At 37.8% G+C, this 25,924-nt stretch overlaps 1 protein-coding gene across 1 annotated transcript in view; it reads right to left on the bottom strand.

Moving 5' to 3' along the window:
* Nucleotides 1-4,293: 4,293 nt before the first annotated feature.
* Nucleotides 4,294-25,924, bottom strand: part of LOC117400536 (glutamate decarboxylase 2-like) — a 28,568-nt gene continuing 6,937 nt past the window's right edge. The window contains exons 5-16 of the mRNA XM_034000652.3: nucleotides 25,665-25,755; nucleotides 23,701-23,813; nucleotides 22,731-22,846; nucleotides 21,816-21,895; nucleotides 21,656-21,710; nucleotides 20,727-20,843; nucleotides 19,440-19,504; nucleotides 16,324-16,402; nucleotides 14,908-15,057; nucleotides 14,057-14,164; nucleotides 12,692-12,781; nucleotides 4,294-8,190 (exon numbers count right to left, since the gene is read on the bottom strand). Of these exons, the coding sequence (XP_033856543.1) occupies nucleotides 8,017-8,190; nucleotides 12,692-12,781; nucleotides 14,057-14,164; nucleotides 14,908-15,057; nucleotides 16,324-16,402; nucleotides 19,440-19,504; nucleotides 20,727-20,843; nucleotides 21,656-21,710; nucleotides 21,816-21,895; nucleotides 22,731-22,846; nucleotides 23,701-23,813; nucleotides 25,665-25,755 (1,238 nt within the window). The 3' untranslated portion in view covers nucleotides 4,294-8,016. The remainder of the gene's footprint in view (nucleotides 8,191-12,691; nucleotides 12,782-14,056; nucleotides 14,165-14,907; nucleotides 15,058-16,323; nucleotides 16,403-19,439; nucleotides 19,505-20,726; nucleotides 20,844-21,655; nucleotides 21,711-21,815; nucleotides 21,896-22,730; nucleotides 22,847-23,700; nucleotides 23,814-25,664; nucleotides 25,756-25,924) is intronic.

Below are 25,924 nucleotides of genomic sequence, written 5' to 3'. Positions count from 1 at the left end.
AGCAAAACACTTCCTCAGCTACATGAGTGACCCCCCCTCCGTCTCCCTTCCCTCTCCCTAATTTTTGACCCTCATCTTGAGGTTAACTCACAAGAGAACACTTAAAAGGCAATAATACTTTTAGATGTAACTGTTTGATGTCAACAAATAAACAGTTTTTGAGGTTGGATAAATCCTTTGGAACAGTTTTCTTTTGTCTGGAATGAGTTAAGACACTTTGCACTGTACCCTAAAGCACATGAGCCAATGTCATTAATCACTGTTAAAAAATTTAACTGATAATTTCACAGAAAATATGGTCTCCAAATGTTTGGGAAAGCAACAATGAAGTTAATATGCACACTGATTTAAGTATATTCATACAAAATGTTTATATGGTAACCATGAAGCATACTACAGAGATACATGGCATGATCTCAGTCATCAGCCCCTCTTTGTTGATTACTCTGAGTTCTCTTTGAACTGTCACTTTAGTTTCCTGACGAAGGGCAAACATTTAGTTGACAACCCTTAGTCTACAAGCGCAGTGGTCCGCTATTCTATTTGAAAGATAAGAGAGACCAGCCATCTGGAAGCATTTCTGAATGCTTTGGAATTTAAGTCTGCCTTTTTTCTACCACAGACATTCCTTTACATTAAAGTCAGTGGCAGTGCTGGCTTAAGAACGGCATGCATTATGGGAACACAATGTTCAAAGCTGCATGAGCCTAATGTCTGTGCTTACCCCCCTATATGCTCGATTATGCAAATCAGCCAACGACATGAGCAAACAGGCAGAGTGTTTTTTTTCTTCGACATGCTGTGCAGTGGATACAGGTCATAGTGATTAACGTCTTCATGTTACTGATGGCTCTAATTTTGAGTTTAATAATAGTTTGGCCAAAGCTCCTCATCTTATTTTGTTTTAGTTTGATTTCCCTAGCATCATAAAAGTTAATCTCTCTTATTGTGTTTTGTCTTCATACCTGCTAGTTGGCTAGTCCAGAGAATATTGTATAGCAATGTAGCTGTGCCTGAAGGATTTGGGCTTTGTAAGACATTACATAGAAACAGTGCCACCTAGGACTAACACCCCCCAATTTAATGTTTGCTTCATATATTAAAGCTTAACTATAAAGCATAATGTAGAGTATTGGTTTTTAAAAATTTGTCTCCAACTGCATCCACACGTGAAGAGAATAAGGGTTCTATAAAGCATCCTCCAAAGATCTGCAAATGTTCCAAATTGAAAAGCATTATCTGGATGTATTTTTGTGACTCTCTACCTAATTTGTAAAATTAAGTCATGAAGCATTTATCATGTTTTTTTTTTTTTTTTAAATAAAGCTCAGTTGGATTTAAAAAAAAAAAATTAAATCACAGAATCAGCCATTGTTATTCTTTCCCCTGCAGTCTGTGGTCTAGTTTTGTTTCTCCCGCCACATCCCAGCAGGTTTCGTCTTGAAGTGGATTTTCTCATTGGCAGCGCTCTGGCCAATGGGCCAGCTTACTGCAGCAATCATATTCAATTTATTATAACAGAAAAAAAACCTGTAACATCTTATTTACTCCTATTTTGTTTCCTGGCTGAAATGGCAATGACAGACCCCAAAATCTTGGAAAGTAAGTGTCAACACCAAGACAGTCAACATGTCCACTAAGGCAGTCAACATGTCCATCAAGACAGTCAACATGTCCATCAAGACAGTCAACATGTCCACCAAGGCAATCAACATGTCCACCAAGACAATCAACATGTCCACCAAGACAGTCAACATGTACATCAAGACGGTCAACATGTCCATCAAGACAGTCTCCTGGGTGTTCCTGGAATAACATGGTTTGCAGAAAACTAGGACCAGAAAGAACAACTCCGGTCAGGAGCATCATAATGTATAGAGCCTGCAGACATTTTTTGATCAAAAACAGACATGTCACAGAGGACCAAATCACAGAAACCTTCCATAACAGACAAGACACACCTGTTTCCACTCAAACAATGACATAAGAGCTACATTATGTGGCTGTACCCAATTTTTGTTGTAAGATTTACAGTGCTGCATTATCTCAATAGCACTTTGGCCTGGTTGAATAGTAAAAACTTAAAAGAAACATAATCCATGGGAAAATCAAAGCGAAAACAGCGTACTTTTAAAACCCTCCAAAAGCTGATTGATACAAAGTGGTTTTAAGTAGGACACTTTAAAACAGCCTTCTGGTATACAATGCCATGAAATGACTGCAAATGTATGGGTTACATAACATCCATCACAGTGTGTTGGTTTCCCTTTATTTCACTCTGCAGTATCTGTGCATCTACACTTTTAATACCATTTCACTTTTGAGAGGAGAGTCTATTACGGATAAAGCTTTTTCAACAACAAACTCTCCTTTTATCTGGTCACACATCAGCGACAAGAGCGATGCCTGCATGCTGTTTGAGCTCAGATCCCAACTGGTGCTTGAGATGTAAAATCTTTCAATGTGATGATAAAAGCCCTTGTGTGATTGTGCATTGAAAAATTATCCATGCAGGATACTTAATAGGATGTTTAATTAGAAACCCAACATTCTGTTTTTTTAACTGCAGTTCATTTGTTTTATTTTAACCCCCTAGTGTCCTTTTTCAATGATTGAATCTGAGTCGATTGAATCAAAGTGGTGATTTGAGAAACGGCCACCAGAGGGGTGTAGCTGTGCTTGTTGTTCCCTCTGTAATTATGACAGAGATTTTCCAGTTACTAATTCCCAGTTGCCACAGTAGCAGAGAAGGTAGAAGTTACAATCATACACCCTGTGTGGTAATTTCTAAAAATACCTGAGGTCAGCAATTGGGAACACTTTACATTGTGTCTCTAATTACTGTGTATTTGCATCGTAGTTACATAGTAAATACATGTGTACTGTACTTACAATGTTATTATGCATAGTTACAATGCACTTAACATGTAAGTCTTTCTGCACAATATATGTACACCATTGTAACAGAAAAGGATTGGTGTTCGGTTTAGTTAGGGTTAGGGTTAGGAAGGTGAGGGTTAGGTTTAGCGTTGAGTTTAGAGTTCGGGTTAGGGTTAGGGTTATATCATACAAAAGAATGTACACATTACATACAATGTAATTATGCATAATAACATTGTAAGTACACAGGTATTTACTAAGTAACTACTATGGAAATGCACAGTAATTAGAGGCAGTGCAAAGTGTTACCCAGAAATTCATCTTTAAGGAGTCTAGTAAAAATGATCTGATCACAAACAGCAGTAGAATAAAAAAAATACAAAATGGAGGAAAACAACTATTACCCAAGTTGCATGAGTGCCATTCAAATAATTTTTCTGCACAGCTGCAAACACAACAATACAGTGTTTGCAGCTGGGCAGCAGTGTGGAGTAGTGGTTAGGGCTCTGGACTCTTGACCAGAGGGTGGGGGACACTGCTGCTGTACCCTTGAGCAAGGTACTTTACCTAGATTGCTCCAGTAAAAACCCAACTGTATAAATGGGTAATTGTATGTAAAAATAATGTGATATCTTGTAAGAATTGTAAGTCGCCCTGGATAAGGGCATCTGCTAAGAAATAAATAATAATAATAATAATAATAATAATAATAATAATAATAATAATAATAATAATAATAATAATAATATACCTGGTTCGTGTTCTTGTTCTCCTTGTTGAAGAGGCATAACATGTAAATGAAGACAGAACTTCATGAAACATGCTTGGGGAAGCTAGATATGAACGAGGGGATTGACTGTTTGGACTCTGTAGAACTTGTGCTCACTTTTTTATGGTTTGCCCCAATTTAAATTAGTTTATAATTTAATTGACCTGCTGTGGATTTGTTGATAGTGGATTTGATGATGAAAGGTAGCAGCTGTATTTTGTTCAACAGTAGACCAACCAAATACTGAGGTATCTAATGGAGTGTCTGGATATCCCAATAAGATACCCGTTCTGAAGATTATTATACTTCCAAAGTAATCAGATGGATTTGCAAATGCTACTCAAATGCCATAACAATGGCCTTTGTTTACGTTAGTGCAAAATTTTAATTAAACTGTTGCAAATGTTTTATGACTCTTTTCTTCTGTGTCCTAAGTGATGGAAGGTAGTAGTAGCTTGCCAACAGGTTGCAACATAAATAAACAGTGACCTAGTATAGAAACTGAATGGGCCCTTTTGAAACTCTAGCCTTGAGCGTTCAGGAACACAAGGGGTGTGGTTCTGTGGGTTACTGTTGTTTTTTCCCCCCTGAAGGTTCAATAAATGCAAGATACAAGTCAAGAAGAATAGCTGCACAGCAACATATATTTTTTGCTTAGAGTTTTAATAAAAGTGAGTTCACAGAAACCTTACAATGATTTAACAATTGCTGAATTTAACAAGCAATACTGAATGTCATTAAAATACAATCAGAACACTGAAAGAAAAGTCATCTTTTTCTGCTTTCCACCAATTAACATTTTTGTAATGCAGGCTGTTACTGTGCTACTGTGTTTAGAATAATTTACATCACAGATATACATAACATACTGAAACAGTCAATATTTGGCAATAACACACACACACACACACACACACATATATATATATATTTTTCCCCATACTTAATGCAAACTGCAAGAAACTAATAGTACAACATAATTTAGATATGTCTTATTTTTATATAGCAGGTTGTCTTGTCTTGGTATTCAGGTTTTAACCTTGAATGAGACAAAAAGCTGATATGTCTATTTCCATAGAAGTGTTACTTTAAAATTCGTATTGGCTAATGTCCTAAAGGATTAATTTTAAGGGTTGCAATTCTGTGGGACACAGTTAACATCAAATGTGCTAAATTAGTTTGATTGCTCCAAAGAACTGTCACAAATGTGACTGTAGCAATGCCATGAAATGCTTTGATGCTTGCATCTGTATATCATTTGAGAACTGGGATACATGTTGCACGGCATGGTACGAGGCTGTGAAATTCAAATACTCCTTCTTTTCAATTCACTTCAGTTGAATTCAACATGGCCCTTAAAGTTAGAGGTGTAAAAGCATAGCAATTTAGTAACAGTAGTCAAAGCACGGTAAGCACTGTAAAGCACACAGAGGCAGAGTAAAGCTTATTAAAAACTGTGGTAATCATTAGTAAACTAGAGTAGATGCAGAGCAGAACCATAGGGGGCATGCTAAACTGATTACCTTTTAAACTAGGTCAAACATGTCATATAAAATAAATTAAATATATATGTACAGATATATATTCAGAGTAATAAGCCAGAAAGTCAACTAGGTAAAGCACCGTTAACATTTATGCATGCTTTTTTATGGCTGGTACAGTAAGCATGGCTTTAAAGGCTTCAATAGCGACGAATGCATTCAAAGGAGAACAGATACAAACATGGAGACAGCAAGCTTCTCATTCTCATACTTGCCAAAATGCGTTTCAGAAAGACAGCTGTGCAGACTGTACAAAACAGAGAACAGGTACAACAGACCATGCAATGCTACACTAGTGTTACAATTAGCTTTGCAATTGGCTTGGCAATAAGGGAGCTGCTCTTTGTCTACCATTATAAACTAGCAATATCATGCAAAGATATAGCAGAACACAAGACAGTAAGGTGTCTAATTTAAGCAGAAACAATAGAATGCGGCCATGCAGCAGTCGAGTAATGAAGCATAATGAAGGTGTCATAGAACTAAAAATGAGTAGCAGTAGTAGTATTATAGGCAGTAGAAGTAGTAGCAGTCATAGCAGTAGTATTGATTAATCATTGTATGCACAGTAATACAGAGAGGATTATTAAAAGGCAACCAAACCCCAGGTTGAATTAATGGAATGCAGGGCATTGTTCTACTTTTAGCTGCTTGTATGCGTCCCATTCCTGAGTCACTGTTTCCCAGATTGTCTGCTATTTCGGCTGTCTACCACATCACATCATGTTGCACGTGTGGGGATATTGTGATTTTCCATGCAAGCAATTGCTCAACTAAGTCACTTAGTTGTAGACCCTATTTAACTTTGTAAAATACGCACACACACACACACACACACACGCACACACACACACACACACACACACACACACACACACACACACACACACACTATAGCTGTGATCAGTTACAAAGTCATAAAACTGCTTTAAAACACAAACACTTTTTCCAACACTTTTCAATCTGATATTACAGGAAGCGAATGTTGATAGTTAGACAGTGGCATTATAGATTGGAAGTTCTGCAGACTGAAAGCATTCATTCATCTAATGTCAAATTGCTGGAACGGGGATGATGGCATTTAAACAATGTGGGTAATGCATACTATAACACTTCTGACATCAAAAAATACACAACCATACACAGAGCACAAGCTTGTTGATCTTTACCTTACACATAGACTCTAAAGTGCACAGCCTCAGTCTGAGGACAGCTAGACTTTACTGGCTATTAATACTGTACATACAAAGGCAACACAGTTACAGGCACACATATACACTTTCTGTTCAGCTTCACAATATTGGCACATCATACAGCGTCTATATCACTTAAACACTTAAAACACAGGGCTCGGTTTTAAAATGGCTTTGCATAATATTTTGCAACCTGCACTACAGTTCTAAAAATAGAACTTATACTTTGTTTTGCTATTCAGCATTTTTGATGGATACCATAGCATTGTTTTTCGATAAAGCCTGACCCTGAATATACAGTAAATATTTGAATTAGAACATTGAAATTACTAAGCATTTGATCACAATAAATCACAAAAATTTAAGTCAAATAATATATAACAATAATAAAAATGTGGACAAAATAATATATAGCAATTCAATACCTAAATTACCTTACACATTTGTATCTGTATTCAGTTGTGCTTTCATTAAGTACATATTTAATCAGCCAAATGAAAGTATACAATATATGACAGTAGATATTCAAGAGCTGAGAGACACTCACTGTTATAAACTACTTGAGTTTCCTATGTGTGAAAAAGAGCTCTCTTACACATGACCTGAATGAAATCAAAGTTTAAGAAGCTGCCAACGCTATGCCATGTTCAGTAACGGTTATGGAAGCGTCATCATTTTGATTCAATCCAGGCCCCCGATAATCAAAAAATGCACTTGCACTGAATCTCAATATTGTGACTCTATTTGGCAATACAGCTTGGCAAATAACGAAATGGGCTAGAGGGGGGAAAAAAAAAAACCTCAAAATAATTGTCAATGCCATTACATAGAGCAAATTCTGTTTAGACAACTACTGATGCTCAAAAAACTATTTAGATATCAACAAGTTGCTACCTTGTTTCCAGTGTGCTTGTGCAATGGTTTTGTTACTATTTCAAACTTAAAGGTTCAAGCTTATTATGTAGGGATTGTCACACGTATAAACCTAATTTTACCTCAGAAAGACTGCTGGAACCTTTTTTCTTAAAGGCAGTGTTTTAAATTTCAGGTAAGTAGTATTCCCTCAAAAAAATGTCATCTTCCTTTACATGATGCCTATGTCTTAGTATCATTTATTGTAATCTCAAATTATTATTATTTGTTTATTTAACAGACGCCTTTATCCAAGGCAACTTACAGAGACTAGAGTGTGTGAACTATGCATCAGCTGCAGAGTCACTTACAACTACATCTCACCCGAAAGACGGAGCACAAGGAGGTTAAGTGACTTGCTCAGGGTCACACAATGAGTCAGTGGCTGAAGTGGGATTTGAACCAGAGATCTCCTGATTACAAGCCCTTTTCTTTAACCACTGGACCACACAGCCTCCTATGAATGAATGAAATGAATCTCTTGACATGTTATAGTTTCATGTTTTGAACAATGTAGGTTTTGTTTAACTAGATAAAATACAATTTTCTAGTCCAGATACAAAGAACAGACAAAAGCTTAACTTAACATTTAATTATAGCTGTTCTTGACATACTGTTCACTGCTACTCCACAATCCAGAAATGAGAAAATAAAATACTGGTACATTCACAACAGACGCCTCCTTTGTCTAACGATTCAGGACACTTACGAAAACACCGGCTTATAAGTCCTGTCCAAGTCGCTCAATCTCCTCAATAAGGAAATCAATGTCTTCAAAAGCTGCAGCTGGGTTTGAGATGACCATACGAAAGAAATTCACCTTGTCTCCTTGTGGCTGGTAACTTACCATTGTGGTCCCATACTCCATCATTCTGGTCTTGATTACTGGCGCTACCTACAAAAAGCAACAAATGTTATCAGTTATGTTACGATTTTAAAGACAATAAGAGATTCACAATGTCACATCCCTGGCCTTTTATCTGAACTTCTAGAAAAACGAATTCTAGTTGCCTTATAGAGGAAAACGACTGTCCATGTCCTAGGAGTCCCAGCTCCAACTCTTGGAAAATGTAAACTTAACCGAACCTAACTTAATACATAAATCGAGGCTAAAGCTTGAACTTGGTTTGTAGAAAGATTAGATATCCTGCTTTCCAGTGACTTGTTTATTAACACGTTTTCTTATATGTTGTCACCCATAATCCTCTTGGGGGCAAAAAAGATGTTTTATCCTTGATCAAGTTATGCCAAACATGATATAGAGCTTCACTTATGTTGGTATGAGAAAAAACCCTATAATATATCACTACCTTTGAGTGCAGATCTGAAGTAACAACTATAAGGTTAAATTGCTGTGTTATCAACAAAGCTAAAACATCTCTCACAAACCTACCATACGTCAGTCAGTTTGATCTAAGTGACAACTGGCTGGAGGAAGCAGAGATTGGAAGTATGCTGCTTTCATCTTGCTATAATTGATGTTGGAGAATTTAAGTACTAGGCTTCCAGCAAACGATAAGTGAGGCTCAGTTCCACAAAGCACTGCCATTATTGTACTTACAGAACTGAGTTTGAAATTATTAGAATTTTACAGCATTACAGTAGCTTCAGAATTTTGTGTTTTCTGCAGCAACACTAGTTTGCTGTTATTTTCAGAAATTATATGTAACATGACAATATATTTTCACCATTGACAACAAGTGGTTCGGTTTTTTTTCAATAAAATGCAGCCTTCAGATCTTCTATTCATTGATTGCACTATGTAACACAATTTTTGTTCCTGGGTAGTAAGTGTTATTTCCTAATTGCTTATGCTTCAAAGCCCACCAGTTCAGTTTAGTTCCAGCTGCCTAAGTGGATACATATCTGCATTTTTCTGAGATGGCATCAAGGTCATAGGAGACTTCAAAATGGTGGCATTCCTGATGGGTCTCCAAGGCGGTTTTACCAAGTTTCCCTGCTATCTTTGCCTTTGGGACAGCAGGGACACCAAGGCGCACTACCACAGGTGGGACTGGCCACAGCGGACCGAGTTTTCTGTGGGGAGGAACAATGTCAAGTGGGAGCCACTGGTGGACCCCCGGAAGGTGCTGATGCCACCACTGCACATCAAATTGAGCCTTATGAAACAATTTGTCAGAGCTCTAGATAAGGAGTCGGCAGCCTTCAAGTACCTTCAAGACTTCTTCCCTAAGCTGTCTGAGGCAAAGGTCAAAGCCGGTGTCTTCGTCGGACCAGAGATAAAGAAGATCCTGGAGTGCAATGAATTCCCCAAGAAGCTCACTAGTAAGTCGTCGCAGTGGTTCGGGGCTTCCTGGGCAATCACAAGGCTGAAAACTATGTGGAGCTGGTTGAGACTCTGGTGAAGAACTACGGCACAATGGGCTGTAGGATGTCCCTCAAAGTGAAATTTACCTATTTTCAATGAGAACGGGCGAATTTGTGTCTTTTCATTCACATAGTCAGAAAAAAACAACATATGAATCCAAATTAACATGTATTTATACTAAAGTAATACAAAAATGACTACAACAGATTTAGAAGTGAGTAGTTTTTTGAGATTTACGATTATACTGTAAATCACTTTGATGAATCAGCCCCCAAATGTAGTCTCCCATCATGTTCTCGTTATACTGTCCTTAGTAGCGGACATCCTACAGCCCATTGTGCCGTAGTTTTTCACCAGAGTCTCAACCAGCTCCACATAGTTTTCAGCCTTGTGATTGCCCAGGAAGCCCCGAACCACTGCGACAAAGCTGTTCCAAGCCGCTTTCTCCTTACTAGTGAGCTTCTTGGGGAATTCATTGCACTCCAGGATCTTCTTTATCTGTGGTCCGACGAAGACACCGGCTTTGACCTTTGCCTCAGACAGCTTAGGGAAGAAGTCTTGAAGGTACTTGAAGGCTGCCGACTCCTTATCTAGAGCTCTGACAAATTGTTTCATAAGGCTCAATTTGATGTGCAGTGGTGGCATCAGCACCTTCCGGGGGTCCACCAGTGGCTCCCACTTGACATTGTTCCTCCCCACAGAAAACTCGGTCCGCTGTGGCCAGTCCCACCTGTGGTAGTGCGCCTTGGTGTCCCTGCTGTCCCAAAGGCAAAGATAGCAGGGAAACTTGGTAAAACCGCCTTGGAGACCCATCAGGAATGCCACCATTTTGAAGTCTCCTATGACCTTGATGCCATCTCAGAAAAATGCAGATATGTATCCACTTAGGCAGCTGGAACTAAACTGAACTGGTGGGCTTAAGGCCCCTATATTTATACTACTATTTATATTACTGGAAAGTTCTAGAAAGTTCTAGAAGTTACTCCAAGTTTACTCAGCACTGAATCTATCTGGAATGTTCTGGAAAATAGGTAAATTTCAAAATATCACTGTCCTGGTCACAACAGCAAAGTTTGTGGGGAATAATAGCCATTTTCTATACTTTTGAGGCATAAGCAATTAGGAAATAACACTCACTACCCAGGAACCAAAAAAAAAAAAAAAAAAAATGTGTTACACGGTGTTGTTAAATAATTTTGATTATAATGGACTAGATGGCACCCAATTGTACCAGTACTTGCATCTTCTTGTACTTGCACTGAACTGTCCCATATTCTGCCGTATTCTACTACTGCTCTTAATTATAACTATTTTCTGTACCTTGTAGTTGATTTTACTCTTAAAGGTATCCGGATTCATGCTTTTTGTAATTGCTCTTATTTGAAATCATTCTTTTCCATTTATCGTACTTTACTTTATAACTGCTGTTATCTATAAGGTAATATTATGTAATGTGATATTTTGCAAAGTGATACTTTGTATTGTGATACTTTGTAACAACTGTAAGTCGCCCTGGATAAGGATGTCTGTTAATAATAATAATAATAATAATAATAATAATAATAATAATAATAATAATTAAATTGCACACCAGGTTCGGTTATGTTTACCATTTCTAAAAAAACAGGGGCAATGTAAACAAGGTGACATTTCAAAAGTAGATTTAAAAAATAGAGTAGAAATAGACCTTATTTGTGAAAAAAAGTATTTAAAAATAAAATGAAAATAAAACCACTTTGAAAGCTGCAATACAATTCTAGCAATATAACGTATATATTATATATTATCCATTCCAGCAGATGCAAATGGGTCATTAAGTAACTTCAAAAGCAAATAAAAACATGGTTACAGAAAAGCCCTGCTCTCTGTAAAAAAAAAAAATTACTTATTTTTCTGTGTGGCCTGCTGAGAAAGTGATTGTCAAACAGCCATAAATACAGTTTGGAACATTTTGGATTCTGACTTGAGGTGTGCAAATTGCATTTTGTGCAGCAGAGCTGCCCTTCTCAGATGCAATGACAGCACTTGTATTGCAAAGTCAAGGTGTTTCGATTGCAGTAGGTTGTAAGAGTTCATCCTGAATTGCAAAGTCAAGGTGTTTCAAGTACGTGGAAGAAAAGTAATTTATTTTTTGCTGAATTCCCTTCCTCTGAGCCCTGCATCAATCCAAAGTTTTTTGTGATATTTGGAGACACTCAATTATTTCAATTGCACTGTGTCATGCCAACTAGTAAGAGTGCCATTCTTGCACAAGTAAGGCCTACAACTTGATTCTTTGCGTTACAGAGTTGGTTTCCTCATGTTGCAGTGTGGCTTGAGACTGTTAACTCCAGGAGTCCCTACAGAAATGAACTTCCATGATAAAGTGTGTCAGAACATTTTGAAAAGACTCATATCTGAAACATGGATTAACACCAGCATTTTCCCATTATGTTCCAAATTATTTATTTTCTTATATTTATAACACAGGCCTCAAACTCCGTTTACTGGGATTAAAGCAGCTTATCTATGGCCACCACAGACAAATAAAAAAATAAAATGTCAAACTATTTTTTTTTTTTTAATTAAACTGAATTTTGAGAGTTGTAATTGCTGGGCTTGTTAATCACTTTATTATTTAGATTGAAGTGCCAACATGAGGTTTACAATGGGGTCCCATGGGACAGCAGGGTTCACAAAATCACATTCACACAAAACATGAATAGATCATTTCTAAATAAAACGAATACAGTAACTAGTTAAACCGCAATAATTGCAAATGGAATAAACACCTTTTCACCTTGATGATAACGGTATGTGCAAATGTAGTTAAAGGGAGGTGTGGATAGCTCTGAACACTATACCGCATTATATTCCAAGTGCTGTTGCACTGAGACCATGTACAATTAGGCTCCAGCATACTGTAGTACTGGTACTATACACTCCTTACATAAGTTGCTCCAACATTTCGCTTTCATCATTTTTTCTCTATATCTATCTTGACCCGGTTCTGGGTTTAAAAAGGACTTTAGGTCTCACACATAATTAGTACAGCGGTGTAAAATAAAACAATTAGGAAATCTCTCACCTTACTCAAGCGTCTCAATCTCTCCTCCTTGTCTTCCACATAGCGAAGACTCGGTGGTAGATACCAGAAACAGACATTTGTATGCTGAGGCTAAACATAAAGACTCTGTGTTAGAAATGGACAATGTATCTCTGAGTAAAATTTCCCAGACTGCAGCACTGTTGATCAGGGGTATATTACTTGCATCCACACACTGGAAATGAATTCATGCTTAATCATTGGCTTATCAAAATATTCCAATGAAATCTACATTGTGTCAGATTTGGTACACAGTCCGATGGCACACTGAATAGAGAGTAGCAGTATTGTGAGCACTAGCTGATACAATATATTCGGTCATATTTGCAATGGGCATAGGGGTAGCAGTGTGGAGTAGTGATTAGGGCTCTGGACTCTTGACCAGAGGGTTGTGGGTTCAATCCCCAGTGGGGGACACTGCTGCTGTACCTTTGAGCAAGGTACTTTACCTAGATTGCTCCAGTAAAAACCCAACTGTAAGAATGGGTAATTGTATGTAAAAATAATGTCATATCTTGTAACAATTGTAAGTCACCCTGGATAAGGGTGTCCGCTAAGAAATAAATAATAATATTAATTAAATAACTAACAGTTGTAATTGTGATATATCCTGTCCAGCTTGTGATTTAAAAGTTAAAAAATGGATTAGTACATAGTTACATTAATAAAATATATTGTTTCTCCTGGGTTAACCCAAAGAGCTTCATAAACATACCAAAGCTGTTGAACACCAAGCTCTTACAGGCTGCTTTTGTTTTTTTTGCAGCAATTATGCTACCAGGCTGTGAAAAGGAATAATTGTAGGCTTCTACCTAGTGACTCATAAAGGTGATCATTACAGGGTAGAGGGTTGAATGGAGGGTTTCTTTTGCTTTGATTGTTTCTATAGGCACAGCTGGAAAAGCACCTGGATGGTGCCCAAGGGTGCTTAATTCACTCTCCACTTTGATTACGTTATGTCTTTCCCACACAAAAAGCTTAGTGTGGTGGTCTAATTGAGGACTAAGCACTCTACCAAACTGAGTACTTTTAAACTGAAATGATTTTCATTTATTACACAGCCATGATTATTGCATTGTAAGTTGCAGATATCAAAGATTTTGCACTGTTTCTAAAGAAGCATGTTATGATAGCTTTGTAAGGTAATTGTTTTTATTTTAGAATAATAAAGTGAAATGTATAACATAAAACTGAAAAATAACAAAGATTTTGTGACTGAAACATAATGTTTGTCATGAAGAGCACTGCATAAACAGATAATATTATAACAATAATAATATAATAATAATAATGTAATAGATTGCATTATTTGAAGCTTCTTCTCTAAATGCATGGAACACAACTTACTTTTTCATTAAAAACCATTTCGTAGCCTTCCCTGTTCTTTATTTTGTTGTAAAGGTACTCTGAGAGCTCCAAGCACTTGTCAATTTGGGCTTCAAAGCCTATGGTGCCCTGTGAAGAGAAAAACAGATACATTTTTATAGTAGTAGTACAGGGAATATATGAAATGGGAATAAAATACATTGTAAAATGGCATGGGAGGAAGACAGATGACATAGTAAATAAGAAATTCAAAAATCAGTATTCTGACACATTAATAATCTTATTTTCATTTAGTCTTTCCAGTCAGTTTCACATTCTCAGCTGTGGTTCAAGTAGGGTTACCATATGACTCCATGTACACCAGGACAGTTTGGAACAGTTCAGGCTTTTCAACTCCCATTGCAGTGCATTCTGGTACATTTTACCTGTCTCAGGTACCTTTCACATCAGGACTACACTAACCAGAATGCACTTACCAGGATCATTAAACTCTTCCGTGTGAGGTCAAGACTTTTCAGAACTACTTGATTCATGAGTTTGCTGTCCAGCTCAGCATATAGTGTACTCTATTGGTGACGAGTGTGAGAAATCATTATATTAAGATTAAAACACTTTGTCCTGTTTTTTTTTCTATGTGAGATAATGCACCACCAACTGAGTAGAAGCAAAGTGAAATTGAAGCAGGACGTTCAGTACTGGAAAACCTGTCAGGCTCAAAGTGCCTGGAAAATAATAGCAGGGGAGGCAGTTCATAAAGCAGATGTTTCTCTTGAATAGTGGCACTCAGTAGGTTTTCTTATTGGGCCATCTACAGGAATTACATAACATGAGGTACGCCCACCACTTCAGACTGGTTAATGTACTCTACTGACCTTGGCTTTCCACATCAGCCACAGCTTAAAAATATCAACATGGCGCCCACACTGCAGGGCTTTGTCACCAGTGTCATAGGACAGATCGTAATGCTTGTCTTGCTGGAAGAGGTAGCAGGCATGCATCTGGTTGCAGTTCTGCATCAATCCCTGTCGGCAGAAAAGAAATAGAAGTAAGATGTTGAAGTTAGATGCCATTCTGATTTTCAGTTGAATGATACCACTATTTATTTGTGCAACTTTATTTAGAAACAACTTCCTTGTCTGCTTACCTGCAATTTAGTCCTACAGCCACACAATGTCATTTTAGAGTAGTGATTTCATAAAATGATTTTTACATTTTAAAAGTAATAATGCAATCTAAAAAATAAAACAAATAAAATGTTGTGGAAATACTGAGACAACAGAGGCTTTTACAGCCAGATATATTAAAAGCTCTTTATAAATACTAAATAATGTGTACATATATTTTTAAAAGCAGGCTGCCATAAATTGCAACTATGATGTACGATGGGCTATATGTGTAAAATATTAAAATATGTTGCCTAAAATATTCAAACAAACTTGATGCGTCAAAAATCCTGCACTGAATCTGCATTGATCAGGGTTGTAGTAATTTGTTACTTTGTGGAAAGCTTTAATCCACTGTTTGTTTATTCTGGCGTCTGTGCTGTGCATCTCTTGTGACAATGCTTGGTATGTGTTTATAAATTCAGCAACTTTGTTATCCATTTGATAAAGTCCAACGTTACGGCTTTCAAACCACTGTAGCAGATGCATGATATTATGTATCATTTGTTACAGGAGAGAACTTTGTTGTTAGAGCACTAGCCTCCTTTGGGATTGCATCTTTCAGATGCACTTTAAATGGCAGGTTGAAAAAGCTCCTTTCATGGTTGCGATCAACTTGTCAATCTCAGGAAAATTGTGTGTCTACATGGGGTGAATACGAAACACAGACTTGAGTCAGATTCGCCAGACTTCTTTTTTTTTTAACGTTATAACTTATATATATAAAACAAAAGAAAAAACATTAAGAGTTAAAGATAAGGAATAATCAAGAAGCTGGCCTGCACCACACATCAGTGCACATGGCCATAACAGTCTCACATTATTAGGTACTGTTTTGTAATGAGCCAGAAGTTAAGGTGTAATTACAGTGATTGAAGTCCCTATATGGATCTTGAAGTACAGTACAGGACTGCATTGCAGGTTAGTAATTTTGTGCAAATTCTGCCATGAGTTTCTCAAGGCCCTGCTTATGGATTTGATTTTCAGTGGTATCTTATTTTTTTCTAAAGGTTTTGTGGAGGGAAATCGTTTCAATAGACCAGATTTTTAAAAGTTACTACTACTACTACTACTACTACTAATAATAATAATAATAATAACAATAATAATAATTATATATCTCACCTCTTCTCTGACAAGTAGAGCAGAGCACTGCAATGGGACAGACATCATCTTGTGCGGATTCCATGTGACAGAATTGGCCCTATTATTAAAAACAAAGTAATACAAAGTAATCTACTCCTATTAATTAATCAGTTCCTGACCTCTAACCATGACACCACACAGGGCCTACTGGTCAAGTGATAATTAGTCAAACCCAAAACAATGATTACAGCCATGAGGTAATATCCTGTTCCAATTCACATATACTGTATGCATAGCGTTTCCCATCCCAACTCATCACAAGCCACCAGAACACTCTCCAGACTCTATCCACTACTGTCATTTTTCCAGTCCCATCAATCAGTAGCTGTCTATAGGCATGTGCACCCCCTAGGGCAGGGATGGCGAACCTTTTTTAGCTGGAGTGCCCAAAGTTGGATTTTTTTTTTTAAATATACATCGCTAAGTGCCAAGGGTGCCAATGATTAATTAGGGGTGTAAAAGGTTATCCGGCGGCTAAACGGTAACTTTTTAAAATAATATTTACTTTCCTTTTTTTGTAATTAAGTTTTTATTAAGCAAACATACCAAAAAAACAGCAATCCACAATACAAAATAATCAAGAACATTACATGAACTAGGACAGAACCCTTCCATCAGCCCTCATCCCCTCGCAACCTCCCCAAACCCTGAACCCCCCTCCCCCCTCTCTTGTCTGGAGAGCAGGTGTGGGGGAACAATATTTACATTCCTATGACTAATGGGACTTCTGCTGCTGAATATCCGCTGACATTTTTTCAACCCGTGGTTCATAGAAGCACACTGAAACAGGTTGTCTTACTATCTCCCCAGAAGAGGTCTCTATACAACAGCAGCTTTCAGCATGAACAGCTATCCCACTATTGCAGATATTTGCTGGGTGCCATACCTAACAAAAAATGGCCACAGTTAATATTGCCCACCACATCCCCTCCCCCCATCCCATCCATATCCCCATCCCCATCATAACTGCCAGACCAAACATACACTCTCTCTCTCTTCAACCCCATCCCACTCCTGTTCCCCTTTATACTTCACTGGGCACTTAATGCTGGTCTCCCCTCACCTCCCATAATTTCCGCTTGTCCCTGAGAACTCGCAATCTGTCCTAAGCAATTCTCTTACATTCCCCATTCCCTGTCCCTAAGTACACTGCACATTCTTTTTTTGTAAATTTACAGACATAAAAAGCAATAGGGACCCATCAACCTTTGCATATGCCCCTCTATATATTTTGGACAATGACTCTTTAATCCTTATTCAAGTAAGATCAATCAATCTTAATTTTATATAGTGCCTTTCATAGTAGAACATCATCTCAAAGCACTTCACAGCATGTAAAAGAATAACAGTGCATCATACAATAAATACATAATTTGAATATTATATTGCTAAACTACCGTAAAATACATAAATCACATTTCATGACGCATTAAGTTTAGAATTATAATGCTAAACATCAGTAAAAGCAACAATCACAGTGCATCATACAATAAATATAAGACGTTTGCTCAATTGGCGCGCTGCACCAGTAACCCTGGCCATAATTGTTTTGTTTTTTTGTTTACAGTTGCACACAGTGGCAGCCATTACCGCTGTACCGTCATTTTTTTTCCAACTGTATATTTACTTACATAAAACATATCTACTGATTTTACATTTTGTAAAATAACTATTTAAAAGATGAGTAGCAGGTAACATACTTATTAGAAAAAGATTTCTGTGGTGTCAAACTACCTTGAAAAAAAAGGAGTATCCACAAATGTACTCTACATATCAGAGGCATAATTTATTTTGAGACGATTGTTTTTTGAGAATTTACAACCTGCGTTTCCCCACTGTATGAAGAGGGGTAACATACCACAGTATGACTCGTAATTAAGATTAAAATAGTATTAAAAAACAAACAAAAAAAAAACAGTGCATCAAACAAAGAATACATAGTTTGAGATACGAGTATGTGACAGTGAAATATATTTTCGGTATTTATGACAAGGGAAAGGTTTGACAATCAAAACTGCGTGGGACATTTGCTTTAAAGTTCAATGCACGTGTTGCCGCCAGTGACACCTGCAAAAGACCTTGCACTGCACATTAACACGTGTGCGAAAAGCTGTACATCTTTTTAAAAAAGACGTAAGCCGAAAGTGCTTTGTTATGTAATTTCAACCTATTTTAGGCTCGCAGACCCCCGACCCCGAGTGTAAAGTATGAAAGATTGTGGCCATTTCTCCATTTAGTACAGCAGATGACGGTCAGTAAAATGCTACGAGCATCAGGCTAACGTTCCCTTCCTCCCCGCTGACACATCCATAGCTGATCACAATGACATTTGATCCTCCATGGGACAGACTTACTGTTTTTGAATAATGCAGCTCAGCAGCATAAACAGCCAACCATGAACGTGTAGATTATAACGCCTACAGTTTGCACTGCTTAATTACTGGGGGCGGGGCCGTCCTTGCAAATCAAACTGACTGGCTTTCCAAAGTGCCACTCAGGGCGTGCAAAAAAAACAAAAAAAAAAAAAACAAACAAACAAAAAAAAGCAGATAGCTGCTCACTCGGCGTGCCAACAAATACGACTCTGCGTGCCACTCTGGGCACGCGTGCCATAGGTTCGCCGTCGCTGCCCTAGGGAACAAGTGCAGCTATTAACATTTGAATAACCTTGTCTTCCAAGGGCATTGATTGGGCTTCAACTAACAAGTCTACACAAGGTGGTTTACATCTGGAAAAAAAAAATCTGAAGAAAATCCTGGTCATCTACATATGAACACAAATCAATATTGCACAAGATAAATAAGTCCTTAGTGAACAGTGATGCATCAGCAAAACCACCACTCAGTTTGGCACAATGGGCTTTGGGTCCCTCTCTAGGCAGTCTGCAGTGAAGCTCACATTGTCACTGTTTGTGCTACAGTAATTTTACTCTGTTGAAATGACTGTATTCTTCAGTTAGTGCTGCTAATCTGACCAAAATCCAGCATAAAAAGAACAAAGTTTATACAATTGTCAAAATGCAGTCTTGTTAAAAATGACTGTCACATAACATTCTCAATGTAAATGCACACATGTTGAGAGAAATAATGACACACCTTTCGACTCCATTTAATTTCCATCGATGCTTTCTGGACATCAGCAATCCACCACCCCAGGCTCCCTTAAAAATAAATATATTTATTTAAACTCTTAAAAAAAGACTTCTATCTTATTTTATTTGCTGTATTTCTTACTTTGTAAAGATGTTTCCTCTCAACTAAAATTTTCAGATTAGTAAAACAAAAATCTATTCTAGGGGGTTCCCGACTGGCGCATCCAGTAAAGGCGCTCCACGTGGAGTGCAGGATGTGCCCTATAGCCTGGAAATTGCAGGTTCAAATCCAGGCTATGTCATCGGGGGTTCCTAGGGGGCGGTGCAGAATTGCCCGAGCGCCCCCTGGGTAGGGAGGGCTTAGGTCGGCAGGGTAATCTACTGTTCACCATGCACCAGCGACCCCTGTGACTGATAGGGCACCTGCGAGTCTGCATTGGAGCCATTCAGATCTGTGTTGTCCTCCGGCACTGTAGGTCTGATGGCTTCACTGTGGATCCGCAGTGCGAAAAAAGACGACTTGGCAGGGACATGTTTCGCAGGACGCGTGTTTCAGCCGCCGTTTCCCCGAGTCGCCGGGGGGTTGCAGCGGTGAACCAGTAAATAATAATTACGTATTCCAAATTGGGGAGAAAACTGAGGTAAAAAAAAAACAAACATTGGCGACGACTACATTTTTAAAAAATAAATAAATAAAATAAATAAATAATTATTCTATAGCAAGAACAGTGAATAAAACCCAGTTTGAACATGTTTTCTTTTTGTGGTGTTTTTCAGTTATTTTTCTTTGTTTAGAGTCTGTTTATTTGATCTTTACACAAGTGGAATATTAATCTAAGGGTTACTATGTGCACCTGAATTGTATATTTTTACTCTGGAAATGTTAGCCATTGTGTATTATATTTAAAAGCGTATTTAGCTTGGCCCCATGTGATTTACTTTATGGTAACTAATTTAAATAACTATGGCTTATTATCTTAAAATGCTGGCTGTGTCTCTAATACAATGACATTTAGTTTATTACTTACAATTCAAACTGTACTGTAATTGCATTCCTTTCAAAGTGCACCCCAGCTCTACCCTTATAAAACCTTTACAGCAAACAGTATAACATTAGTTGAACTCCCCTTTTTCCACATAGTTAAAACTCCATTGAAATGACTGTTGAAAACAATATTGGTTTAAACATTACACTGAAAATTCTAAGCAGTAGCAATGGTCTTCCAGAATACAAATGTAACCTGCAACGGTGACAGCTGTGTGGTTATTCAATATCACAGATCACACTTACATCAACATGCATCCAGACTTTGTGTTTCTTGCACACATCTGCGATGGCAATGAGTGGATCAAACGCTCCATACACTGTAGTGCCAGCTGTAGCACTTACAAAGAACGGCACATAGCCCTGTAAAATCAAACACATGTACTTATGCAACACAAATAGGGTTCATTAGGAGATTCATTGTTTTAGGGGGTGGAACAGATATCAGTGCGTTTTCATTGTCTAAACATTAAACAGAGAAGAACTGGACAAGCATACAATCATATCCTATAAGCTGAGCACAGTATACTGTACATCAGTCCCCAGACGTAGTCATGCTTTGATTTATTAGTAATTCTAGTTATAAGTATTTGTTTTAATATTTTGAATGCTTAAAACTCTTTTTATACAGTCTTTCAGCCTTTTCTTGTTATCTGCTGTATAGTATTAAAGAATATAGTGCCCTATTCACAGTTTTAAGGAACATTTGCATTAGGATGTTTCTAGTTTCTGTAAATAGTTCCTTGAAAAATAACTAATACACTCAAACAGGTTTCATGAGCTGCAAATGATTCGATAAATCAAAATGGGGTTTTAAAAAGAATTGCTTAACAAAATATCCTTAACACTGTCCTTAAGGTTTTGTGAATAGGGCTCATTATCCTTTACAAATACAAGGTGAAATGGCACACCATATATCTCAATTTCTGTTACACACAGTACTATCACAAATCAATAAATTACATGGTTTGATAGCAGGTCAATGGGAAAAAATGAAGATTTCAACTGGGGGGACCACTGTGTTTTAGGGGGCAAATGAGCCATACAGTGCCATTTGTGACACGGACTTAAATGGGGTCTTTGTGGAGGTCATACAAGGGGTTAGATAAAAGCAGTAGAAACATCTGCCATGATACAGTACTGCATATATGGCGTTTTAACAATGGCCAAGTTACCTTCTGTTTGGCTTCAATTATTCTTCGTTCAAGGTCTGACGGTATCATTTTACCTCTGGAGAAGGAAACTGAATTGTATTACTTGTATGTTTTAGCTGTCACAATTACATCAGTCAAGTTAAAACAATCCGCCTTGTTATAGATTACTATCCAGGCGTACCTCTCATCGACCTTGACCAAAATAACACTGTCCGTGCCAATTCCTAAAGCTGCTGCCCCCTTCTTAATGGAAAAGTGACTCTAGAGAAGAACAAAAAACAGTTAGAAACAGCATGTTCTGTGAAGTCCCAGAAGCAAACAATAACATGGCTTTAGGATTCACCTAACTTTACATCACCTTATTTGCTGGTCATAGAAAGCTAGGTGGCTCATGCTTTTTTTACATAGCACATGCACCACATGGTGGCAACATTTTGTAATCACACCCTGTGTTGCAAAAACCTTAGACATAATAAATTATATAATAATTAAAGAAACACTAAATGTGTTGTACTCATTTTCCTAAGGGAAACACAATTTATTCTGTCTTTTGTCTAGCAGTTAATCAGCTGTATGAGGGTAAGCATGAATGTACATTTGGATTAGCGCTCTTAAATCATAGCATTTTGTGTTATTTGACACTGCGATATACAGGAAAGCATAGCAAAGTGTTGTCAAGCATGCGAGAAGAACAAACATTGCCTAATTTCATCTTAAAGACTGTTAACGTGTAAGCCTGCCAATCGCACAGTCACATTGTGGCTTAATTCTATAAGAATACCATTCTAATACATTTAGGCCTATAACAGACACGTGGAGGAGAGCACTGCTAAATTAATATGACCAGCTGAATCCGGTGCCTAAATCCAATGAATCATTTCATGTGAGGAAGCATTTGGGCACCCAAGAAATGACAGTAGCCATCCAAAGTGTGGAAAATCAATCTACAAAACAGTGGAATCATTTCTAAAAATAAAATCCACACAACCTAGTCTAAAGAAACATCTCATGCATTTTGTGGATTACATTTTTTTTTTTTCTTTTCTTGGCAGCCTTTCATAAAAACACATAATCTAAAGCCACAGAAATGACGTACATGTTCAGACGTGAAGGCAACCAGCCTTGGAACAGCTGACATTCCCTTCTCCTTCACTTCAGGGAACATCTTGTATCGGGCCACCAGCATCGCATACATATTAGATATCGCTCCACCTGAAGCATAGTTCAACAACACATGCATCTTTAATCTTCAGCATTGCTCGCATTCATTTTTGTACCACATCGGAATCATAGAACTCCAAGGTAACATGACAAGTGGCTCCTCTCCAGTACTTGGAAATGTTGTGGTACAACTCAAAAGGGTTCTGCTGAGTCACAAGTGGAGTCAAATAGGCAAAACATCACATGAAACCATCAGTCATTAAAATCTCCTTGGATACCAGTTGTTGTTATTATCTGGTAAACAAGGCTGTGCTGAACTCAGCTTTTTGTTTGTGCTACTTCTGATTCTCCTTTGTCAGTTCCACACTTAACAAAACATGAGGCTGATGTTACCCAGGATGCAACATTCCACCCACGTCTTCCACATACTGTGTAACATGAACACTACAACTGCATGAGTATCTATCATATTATATGCATTTATGATATTAATATTTAAATCTGTCATGAATATAGTCTCTTTTTAAAGATGCCTTTCAGTAGTTGCAAGAAAAAGGGATGGGTGGGTAAATCGACATTTACAGTAGCGTTGCCACCTCTGAGGTACAAAAAAACAGGGCTCCTGAACAGAAGGGAGGCTGTTAAAAGTGTAAATTCTCTTTATAAATCCTACATTCTTCCAATAGGAAACGTTGATAACATTACTACTATAGTTGTCTATTATTGCACTAATATTGTATCGTGATTTATCTGTCCTGGGAAGGCATACTGAAATCCCAAGACACCTCCCTCAAAAACGGGACAATCCAGGGAAAGCAGGGACACTTGGCAACCCTAGTTTACAGTACGCTTTAACTTAATAATTATCTGCTCCTAAATCAAAGTGACCTTGAAGGTTCAAATACCTGGTGAGAATATTCCGTCTCCACTGCCGTCTGGCCAGCCAATCATTTCCCTCATTTTCTTTAGAGTGACGTATTCCATCAGGACAAACACTGGGGCAATCTCATAGGTGAACCTAAAAGACAGCCATAAATACATATTTAAATTGAGAGAGTGGCGAGGTGTTTAACAGAGTTGTCTACAGTCCTTGGTTTGAGCAGTCTGGGATGTACTCCCACATCTGAAAACAACCCTGGGTAAAAGTACACAGCCTAAAGTCAAAGAGCAAGAGTGCTTTTCTCCTAAATAGGGGAAAAGCAAGCTAAGTGAACTAATTCACTAGGAAATGAAATATAGGAATTACATGTTTGTAACAGGAGAGGGCTAGGCTTAATTTGAGCTCATAACCCAAAATGTACCCCATCTTACACCCAGCAGTATAATGACAGTAGAGCATACCTACTACTGGCGTTACAGGGTTACATCTCAAATGTTTTGTAAACAATATATACTGTAGTTACACAAGCCTTTCTGCTCAATTCAAGAGTGTTGGGTGAATAGTCCCATTTTTTCTTTAGACCTGTCATAGAATGGAAAATTGGCCTGTTGCTAGGATACTCCTGATGTTTCAAGTATTGGAAAAAAACTTCTATATCTGGAAGACCCCCTGTGGAGAAAAGTGGAAAATATTGGGCCCAGTTATCGTTCTGTGTGCAGCAGTGCAAAAATCTGCTTCATTTCTTTTTGTTATAAAACTATTTAGAAACTTTAAAACTCAGCTGTTATTTCTTGCTTGGTTTTGACAGACTCAGAATGACTTTAATGCCTGTACCATGGGAACAATGTTATGGAAATTATGACTAGAATATGAACCCTAAATATCGAGGTTAACTAAAGGACACATCGAGTGTACAAGGAGAGCGTACAGTTTACTGACTAGTTACTATAATTATGTGTCATATAATATCCAGAATGCAATGCAAAATGACTGGGTGTGGGGTATTTAATTCCCATCATTCGCAAATATCTTAGTAAATATATTTTAATTATCAAGCTGTATCAAAAGTACAGAAGCAACCACAATATGGGACATTGTTTCTCCCATGACTGTGATTCGTCATTGTAAAAACTTGGTCTCGTGTGACAGCTCGCTTTGAACATGAATCAAAATGGTCCAGAACCTGTACTGCATCTTGTGCAATTTAAGAGCTGGACCAATGGACCGATTAATATACCAGACATTGTCAGGAGAAGACAAAAGACAACGTCATCCACTGTTTTATTGGCAGTAACATACCAGAAGTGCGTGGCTGATTTTAGGGGTGAACAATCATGATAGCCCCTGTAGTTCATGCACTAGTTTCCGGTCTGGTCTACTGAGGAATCCCTGGCCAGCTGGGAGTGTTTTGTGCACTTGCGTAATGATTCCCTGTGTTCCAGCCTGCCGGATTAGCACATGTGACGGGTGGTTTCTATTGGCTGGCCCACATCAGTAATTAAGGGGTGAAGATCAGAGGAGTTCAATTGAGGAGCCAGGTGGGAGGCAGGCAGATTGTGAAGAGGATCAGTGAGAATATCATAAACACTGTACTGCCTCTGATCTTGAGATCCATTGTGTGCTCTGCTCAGAAGAAAGTGTCAAGGTCTTGACTTGAGCTCTAGTGCCTGAGAATATTTTCCATGTCTAGTTAATAAAAGCACACAAGGCGTGCACTCCACTGTGGGTGGGGTTTGGTCATTAACAGTAATATATATTACTGGATACATTGCAGGAAATTCTAATTTTATGTCCAAACCCTATCTGTGGTAAAACCATGCTTAAGTTTTACAAAAAAAAACAACAACATTTTAGCATTGTTCCTTTTTTTAGCATTGTCACGTACTTTGCTTATTAAAGAGGGCATATTGCTGAAGAAATGAATACAGCAGTTCATAACAAAAGCAAACACAAATCAGCATCCAGGACAGCACAGTGTCGCGTACTCACATATTAGTATTAGCAGTAGATGTCAGCCAGTCTGCTGCTAAACCAACCATATCTAATCCTGTAGAAAGCTGATTGAAGTACCTAGGGTGGCCTATAAATAGAAAAAAAATATATATATTATTGACTTGATTATAAGAAGTGAATTGCAGTGCCCATGGTGTACAAGGCTGTGCAGATTTGGCTGTAGATCAATATCATTGTAGTGGTTTAATTAATGTCAGGAAGTACTGTTCCTTTGGGTAAGCAAAATGCACATGCAA

This window comes from Acipenser ruthenus, chromosome 4 (genome assembly GCF_902713425.1).
Source record: "Acipenser ruthenus chromosome 4, fAciRut3.2 maternal haplotype, whole genome shotgun sequence".
In the NCBI taxonomy this organism is placed as follows: Eukaryota; Metazoa; Chordata; class Actinopteri; order Acipenseriformes; family Acipenseridae; genus Acipenser; species Acipenser ruthenus.
Note: the sequence above shows the minus strand (reverse complement) of the source record. Positions and strands in the feature narration are given on the sequence as shown.